This window comes from Tigriopus californicus, chromosome 1 (genome assembly GCF_007210705.1).
Source record: "Tigriopus californicus strain San Diego chromosome 1, Tcal_SD_v2.1, whole genome shotgun sequence".
Lineage (NCBI taxonomy): Eukaryota > Metazoa > Arthropoda > Copepoda > Harpacticoida > Harpacticidae > Tigriopus > Tigriopus californicus.
The window spans coordinates 16,039,494-16,047,990 of NC_081440.1; the positions used below are offsets into that span (position 1 = coordinate 16,039,494).

Consider the following 8,497-nt stretch of genomic DNA (forward strand, 5'->3'; position numbering starts at 1 on the left):
AATTTGTCACCTGGAAAGTGGCCCCTTTTCAAAGCATGGCTTTTCAATCGTATATTGTATTAAGTTTTGAAAATGATGGCCCTCACTTAAATCTTATTTGTTTGTTAAATTTTTGTACTATTTTCTACTTCTGGCCCCTTTTGCGAGCTAATTTTGCTACTTTCAGGTTTCAGAAGACTGCGGTTTTGGCCTTTTCCTATCAATGTGATCCTGTACATCACGAAGTCCATTTTCATTCATGCATTCAGTAGGCGAACCAAGCAATAAATTACTCCATCTTGTGAACCAGCATCACCCATCCATTAGAACCATTTGCTATCGCCCGTTCATTGTTGCTTTACATTTCCGAATGGAACCCATGTTTTCACAGCCTGACAAGGAATTATCCTCCTCTGAGATGCTAAAATGAACCAGGAGCGAGAAAAATGGAAACACTGCTCACGAGACCCTCGTCCTGGCTGAGGTGTTCGTCAGTCTTCCTTTTTCGAAAAATTGTCAGGACATATTAGGGTGACCATGAGGCTGCGGTACCTTAAAATAGCTGACATCAGCCAATTCGGCTAATACAATAAGACTTAGTAGTAAATAGTTAAGTAATCAGACACCGGAGGGAGATAATCAATTGAACTGATGAGTTCATTCTTGAATTAACCGTCACAGCGAATGCTGACGAAGTTTTAATATATTTCATAATCGTGGCTACCGGGGTTAATTGGTCCTTTTGGAGGCGGAGAAGCTGCCATGGCACCCGGCGTGGAGTAAGCCCAAAATTAATATGCTCTGTTGTTCAATCCGTGGTATGAAGGGGAATTAAATCGGGGCTCCCCCATTGTTATCAGCTCCGAAGCCTGAACAAGTTCTGCCAGCCCAATGTAGCTCACGCACGTTCGATCTCGTCACCTGATTAGATTTGACGGCCGCTGAGGGGGTTTTCCATTTCGAGGTGGTAGAGTCAGATGACTTGACTCGGAGCAAAAGAAAACTCTGCGTCAAGGTCGACGGGTATGGTTAGGGCTTGGTGAACCAGGCTAGAAAAAATGTGCCTGACGCCCCTTTAAACTAGATAGGAACCCAAAAACGGCCGGAGATCAATCTGATGGGATCCGCCTGATGATTTTTTTTCTTTTCGCCTTGTATTTGTTTAGTTCCATGGAAGCCAACTCAGCCTAAGCGAGTCCAGCCGAGTGGAGGCTCCCAGGGCGCCTGGCCCGACGACCAAAAGTCAAAATGCTAGACCCCAAACCTGGCGCCCCCATCCATGCATTGACCTTTAGTTGAGACCTGAAATCAGAAGTTGACAAATAAGAAAGGTATTCCAGACTGGTAGTTGCTTTTTTCAAATCCAACCATAATCGTAGCATCCATGGCTGATTTTTTCCATCTCTTGTGATGTTCAAGCTCAAGCCTAAATTATCGCTGTATTGTGGCCAGCCACCCTGGTGGTGTGAATGGCAGTGCTCTAGGATAAACGTTATTCTCCACCGATTATTTGGCGGTGCTCATTTTTAAATTTGTGGCAAAATGTCAAAAGGTCTAGATAGAGACTTTAAGGGTTATTAATATCGTGTTAGGTTAGGTTGGGTTAGTTTAGGGAAGGTTAGATTAGGTTTGATTAGGTCAGGTTAAGATTTGAAATAGTAGCCCCGCCAACTAATCGGTGGAGAATAACGTTTACCGTGCTCTAGAGGGGCTCTGTGGGAGTGAGTTCTTGAGTCTTGAGTGAGCGATAACCGCGAGAAGCCAGTCGTATCTTTTCCCTGAGAACTCAGAACTCAGAAGTGAGAAGGGAGGGAGGGATCCAGTGATCCAGTGATCAACGTCTCACCTGAATGCAGGTTAGTTGACGGAACGAGCCTGGTGCATTCATCTGGGGTGGGTGGTGCCGATTTACGCCCCCTTTAGCCATACCCGCCTACCGTGATTGAGACTTCCGGCCGCGTGTGTCAGTCCAGCATGACGGGCGTGGGACCGCCCTTGGGCGCGTCAGCCGGGGATGAATGGGTGTGTTTGAATGTGGGCGGTACGGTATTCGCCACCACGCGTACCACGCTGGCCCGAGACCCGGCTTCCTTTTTGTACCGCTTGGTGGTCACGCCCACCACCAGTCCGGCCCATAGCCCGGCTGAGGCGGGGGCCCCCGGGCTTCCGCCCGCCTTGGGCTCGCCCTTAGGATCGTCCCGCGACGCTCAAGGCGCCTTTTTGATTGATCGTGATCCGAGTTACTTCAGTCCCGTGTTGAACTACTTGCGCCACGGCAAATTGGTTATGGACAAATCCATGGCCGAAGAAGGTGAGGTATCCATTGAGGTCGTCATCCATCCATCCATCCATCCATCCATCATGGTATATGGAGGGCTAGACCGACCTTATTCTTTCTCCCCTACTGACTGAGCGCTACGACTTTTTCAAACTTCCCCTAACCTAACCCGATATTTGCAACCCTTAATTAAGCATCATGTCCAAACCTCCCAACGTTAAGCAATTGAGCCCAGAGTGAAAAATGAGCACCGCCCACGAAGTAGGGAAGAAAAACGTTTATCGCCATTGACGTCATAAGAACTCAGGGGAATTGAGGCCAAAAGAACTGAGGCTCAGGCCTCATGCTATAGGGCGGGAAAAAGTCGGGGTCTGGGCCCTTCATACGTTTTTCAGGCCCCAATGATCTAGCGGTCTCAATTCTGCCCTAACAAAGAGATGATGGGCGGTTTTCAGGCCGTCTGATGGACCCCAGGCCATATGCCAGTTCCATTACGTATTGTTTGGCTTCGTTTCAGGCGTGCTGGAGGAAGCTGAATTCTACAATATCACGGGTTTGATCGGCTTAGTCAAGGAGCGGATCCAACAGCGCGACCAGAACTGCGGCCGGGAGGGTCGAAATATCGTGTATCGGGTGCTTCAGTGCCACGAGGACGAGCTCACCAACCTGGTGTCCACCATGAGCGATGGCTGGAAGTTCGAGCAACTCATCAACATCGGCTCGCAATACCAGTACGGGAGCGAGGATCACGCCGAATTTCTCTGCGTTGTTTCGCGCGAATATCCTTTTGATGCCAAAGCCAACGGCCACGCCATGCCCACCGACAAGGGCAAGGTCAGTTCCGTTTATGCTATTGTGGGTTGTTTGGCAGACCCAGTCTGTCTTCAGCAGGCCAACCGTATCATTCAGTAGCTGGGGCCATCCATCCAAGAAATTGGCTTTCCTCTACTCGATTGATCAAATTCAGTGCAAACTAACATTTTTTTTTTTTTTACTAATAACTGTTTACTTTCTACATATACGTATACGAGGCTAGAAATGGCAACGAGAAATGGCAACTCAAAAATTGTATCATTCAGTAGCTGGGGCCATCCATCCAAGAAATTGGCTTTCCTCTACTCGATTGATCAAATTCAGTGCAAACTAACATTTTTTTTTTTTTACTAATAACTGTTTACTTTCTACATATACGTATACGAGGCTAGAAATGGCAACGAGAAATGGCAACTCAAAAATTGTACCACGTACACACAATGTTAGTACCTTTTGCATCCATCTGAGAGGTTGGCTTTTGATTCAATCAACTGATTTCATCAGAATATCCATGCTCGTGAACAACTTATACGGTGTATTTTTAAAGCTGTCCGTGATTTAACCGAGGACAAACCGATGTGGGACCAGACAACTCATTTGTGGCTTTTATTCTAGTTTTTACGACAGGCCGGATCGCGCATGTGATGCCGCTGACAAGCTCGCCGTTGCCCCACCCCCACTCGCCAATCAACGCCTACCTAGTCGTGCCGGACACCCCATTACCCGAATCATCATGAACCGTGTCTCACTGGCTGCTCGTGGCCGGTGAGCGGGCAAGCTTCAATCCATCGAGGTCCATTCCAGATCTGTGGGCGTGCTGACATCGTGTACCCAAATACCTTTAAATCTTCATTCCGGGCTTCGCATTCCCACCCTCTCGAGGCTGATACAAAAGAATATCCGGGTGTGAACTTGAGAGAAAAGAACCGTACGAATCTGAATGTCTCTCGTTATGTTTATTTCGGGCCTGGCCTAAACCTCATTGTGGTCCCCATTTTCCCCGGCCGTTAGGCCAGCCATTCCTTGATCTTCATCTCCTCTCACCAACAGTATCAGACGCTTGGCTCGTGCATCCTCTGACCCGCACTGAAACGTTCAATGTAACCCAAACCGCCCATCACCCTCAAGTTCTGTGACAAATCACTGCTTTCAAGTAAAGTGGTCGCCCATTCACCGCTTGGACCAATCCTGTTATTATGAATGAACGACACAGTACAACATCCACGTTTTCCGGGATTGAATTGAAACATATATATATATATATTGTTAAAATAAATGTACATCAACAAGCACGGCTGATCTGAATTCGACGTGAGGTTCATAGAAAATATGGGAGTTAAGAAGACGTCTTCTCGTCTTCCACAGATGCGAGAAAAGACCCTTCAGGATTGCACATTACATCTAGAAAATCCTAACCGGAACCTACTTCCCAAAGTCAAATGGGCGTCGCAATAATTGGCAGGATCTGTGTAGTAGTCAGAATGAATTTGAGGACGATCAATCGATCTGGATTCGAAGCATGTTCTTCCAATCAAGAGATGATGCACTTTCTGGATGCTCCACAACTGCCTTTGCTTGAATCCGACGGAGACGACGAGAAGAACTTTTGTTGCTTATGACGTTTGGCCTTCATGCTCTTGTATTGAGAGCCCGGCCGGAATGTGGAATAATTGGTCAAAGCGTAGGACTTGAGATTTTCACAGATCTTGTCGGGCAACGGCAACCGATCGATCCCATAAACCGTAGTATTATTCACGATGGCATGGGCGCACAACTCGTACAATGAAGACACTGTAAATCAAACATGAAACACGCGTTAGGGCAGGCGGTGCCAAGACACGTACTCGGAGATCCCCAAGGAGCTTGCTTACCTTTGTTCGACCTCCATAGCCGCTCCATGCCATTTCGCTTGAGGGCCATTCGGGCCAACTCCACGAAGCTCTCGGATATGTTGAAATCGGCTAAAGGGGACACTTCGAAGAAGCCCATGGCATTCTTTTCGGCGTACAATTCGGCCTCGCGTTGATCCACTTGACGTTGGAATTCGAGGTGAAGGCGGTTTCCGATCAGAACCTTGGGAATGCCCGGGGCGTGCTACGAACAGACAGGACGGATTGACATCAAGTGAGATAGGGAACGTGACAGCCCAAGTCTGGCCTTACCTGATCCACTTCTTTTAACCATCGATCGATGCCTTCGAAGGACCATTTGTTCGTGATGTCGTAAACGAGAAGAATGCCTTGCGCTCCACGCGAGTAGGAACGGATGATGGTGCAAAATCGACCCTGTCCACTGGTGTCCCAGAGTTGAAGTTTCACACGCTTCCCATCAATTAATATGATGGTCTGTTTGTATACTGTAAGAGATAGAGAGAGAGAGAGAGCATGGTCATCAATGGCCAGCCCACCATCCAATGAAGATTTAGTCACATCATGCACAACTTAGGTAGTTGAGGACGAAACAAGGTCCAATGTAGACAGCTCGTTACAAGATCTCCCCGCCCGATGGATTTTGAGTTTGAAATCAAATCAAGGAAGTCCGTCCATCAGCACATCAACCACCCAAATCAATCAATTTTAGTCTCCATGGAAAGACCATTAGACTAATACAAAAGGATTTGTAAGCTATTCTACCACTACAAATCAGTAAGTAGTTGTCAAATTGTAGCGTTCAAGTAAAAACCAAAATTGCGATGAATCAGGATGAAGCAATATTTCAAGCACAATATCAATTCAAATACTTGACGCGGGAAGCAATTCACCACCTCCAGCCGACCAATGTTTCAAATTCAGGCATGAACATCCACAATCAAGAGCGTCGTAAGTGTCTGGTTTATTTCAGCAATGACCACAAACTTCTTAAGGCGCTCGACAATTGGATGAGAAAAGATCAATGGCTGCATGGGACCCGCCAAAAGCTTCGAGTCTCGGACAAACCACGATTTTTATCACACACACACAAGTGAACAATTCAACCCCCACACAGGTGGTCAATGGAGCTACCACATCCAAGAGGGAAAGTACTCAAACGATCATCATTTCAAAGGTTTGTCATTATGAGAAGCGATTAAGCGAGTGATCTCATCATGAACGTCATCATTGTCATCCACTAGTTCGGTTTGTTCGTGGCGTAGCCAGATCTGGGTAAAAAGCTGCGATAACTCGGCCTCCTCACCCTTTGTTGTTTAGACGGGCGAAATCCTGGAGTCAATTTGACCAACATTCCTATCGGATCGAGAAAAACCCGACTCGTCTGAAGTTGGCCTGAGTCCGAAGATAAGCCAATCGTTTTATTCCAGAGCTAGCCTGACCCCGAAAATATCCGTATTGAATAACAACGCGTCCCTTTGGGCCCGATTGCTGAATGAGACAAGAGTGAGGCATCAAAATGAAAAAACGGGCCAAGCGAATATTTATTCAATCTTTTCGACCCACCACCTCAATCGAGAAAACAGAGCCAGACAGGCTGACCGTACCTAAACCCCGTCTATCCAGACATAAATTAAACAATTTGAAAGTCACCCATCAATCCCAGGATGCTCATGAAACCCAATGAATGTGAACGGCTTCGGACGAACTCGAACTTATGTAGTACAAGCTTCACACCATTTTTCAGCTCGCCATTCAAATCGGCCTGATGGGTCGAAATTCGCCAATGTACCCAAAGAATCAATCAAAGCAATGAACATGATCCGTATTGAGCTGTCCATAAAACTCGGTCCTACCTGCGCCTTCGGAACTGTAGAATTGATTCCACTCAGTGGGACCATCGGGCAAACCGGCCAGAATCTCAGGTTTGCCCACATCACTATCGCCCACGAGCAACACTTTGAGCAAATAGTCATAAGATTTCTGAGCCAGGGTCACGGATGAGGGCAAAGAAGGCAAAGAAGGCAAAGAAGGCGATAAGTCCAAAGACGGTAATGCGTCTTCCTGGGTCAGGCCCCGCCCGGCCTCGACTCGATCGGGCGACGTGCCCGCGCACAACAGGCGCTCATCCGAATTGACGCGCGATGAACCCGCACTACCCGACACGGCTCGCCCGTTGACGGGACTGATATCCACCGGATAGTCCCGCCTGGGGTCCAAATCCGGCGAGGAACGGGCGGGCCACGCGCACGGCCCCGTTTCCTTGTCCGGCAGTGATTGGGCCTCAAGGTTTGGTGGGGCGGCTGAGGCCGAGGTCAACCTCAGACTAGCCATGGGGGCTAGGGGGAGGCCGGCCTGAGGCGAGTCCCGCCGGAGGGTGGGACTGGGACTGGCACTGTCGGCCTGGACGGGCGAGTCCACGGCTAGCGTGGCCTCAGATACGAGCTGCATGGCGGGTGTGGCTCATGGACGGACACAAAGAGGGAGTGCGAGCTGGGACGGATTTTCAGTGGGCCCATCCCGGATCCATAGGAGCCATGTCGGTCTGACCCCAAATCCCAAGCTTGACCCAATCTTGATGATGAATGAATGATTGGGTGAGCCGAAATAGTTCCTCCCGGCCGTGTAATCAGTCCATGGGTTGGTTGGTTGGTTGGTTGGTTTGGGACTTCCGTTCCTGGTTCAGTTCTTTGTCGCTCTTGTCGTTGGGCCTGCTGGTCTGGACTGAATTCAATGAAGCTGACTTTCAGCTGACCAAAGGTGACCACGATCGGTGGTTCCCCCTGGCGGACAAGTCCAGGAGGGGATTTGTGGTCGTTTTCGAGATTACCGCTTAGTGGTCAGATTTTGGCTCGAGAACGTGGCGAACGTGGCCTAAAAGGTGACAATCCACAAGAATCGTCGTGGCCACGCCCTTGAGCGAAAAGCTCTCATGACATGGATACCAATGGTAAATGATATCGTAGGATTATGAATACAGGTCAAAAGATAACAAACAGACAGCTGACATGACGTCATCGGTAGGCAAAATGTCAATAGAAGAGCTATAAACAGTGAAATTGCCACTTTAAAACGCTCGTAGTTCCCTTCTAAAACCATTACCATTTAACAAGTGGGTTCAAGGCAAGTCTTGTGCGCATACATGAAACCAGTCGTTAATTCAATGTTCATGATTCACTGTAGTGGACCTCCTCGCCCGCCAATTCAGATATCTGAACGTGCCGACTACTGATGTGCCCAAAATCTTGTAAAATCTTGTAAAAATCTTGTAAAAGCTTGGATGTGAAATGTTTATTTTTTCAAAGGTTTTGGTAAGATCTTATTATTTTATACATATAGTATTTATAGCTTTTTCTGCATGCTTCAGAAAAGCGAGACATTTCATTTATTTTTGAGACTGAATAAGCAGAGTGCGTTTTTTGGCAATTCCTCTAAGTAGTACTTTGTAATCAATTTTGAGGCAAAATATAACTTTTGAAACGTAATATCTCAGCGTCTGCTCAACAAAGTGGCCTAACAAGTTTCCAGAGATATACACATATTCATTTTGGCAAATCTC

At 47.6% G+C, this 8,497-nt stretch overlaps 2 protein-coding genes across 2 annotated transcripts; one reads left to right on the top strand and one right to left on the bottom strand.

The window, feature by feature from the left end:
- The first annotated feature begins 1,612 nt into the window (after positions 1–1,612).
- Positions 1,613–4,360, top strand: LOC131880042 (BTB/POZ domain-containing protein KCTD5-like). The gene is made up of 3 exons (XM_059226542.1): positions 1,613–2,290; positions 2,775–3,091; positions 3,686–4,360. Exons 1-3 carry the CDS (start codon positions 1,954–1,956, stop codon positions 3,713–3,715), a joined length of 684 nt encoding a protein of 227 aa, XP_059082525.1. The 5' UTR covers positions 1,613–1,953; the 3' UTR covers positions 3,716–4,360.
- LOC131880034 (ras-related protein Rab-40C-like) lies at positions 4,312–7,904 on the bottom strand. Its single transcript, XM_059226532.1, has 4 exons — positions 6,795–7,904; positions 5,233–5,426; positions 4,942–5,164; positions 4,312–4,861 (listed from the first exon to the last, which is right to left on the bottom strand). The coding sequence occupies exons 1-4, from the start codon at positions 7,387–7,389 to the stop codon at positions 4,602–4,604; spliced, it is 1,272 nt and encodes a 423-aa protein (XP_059082515.1). The 5' UTR covers positions 7,390–7,904; the 3' UTR covers positions 4,312–4,601.
- Between the last annotated feature and the right edge of the window lie 593 nt (positions 7,905–8,497).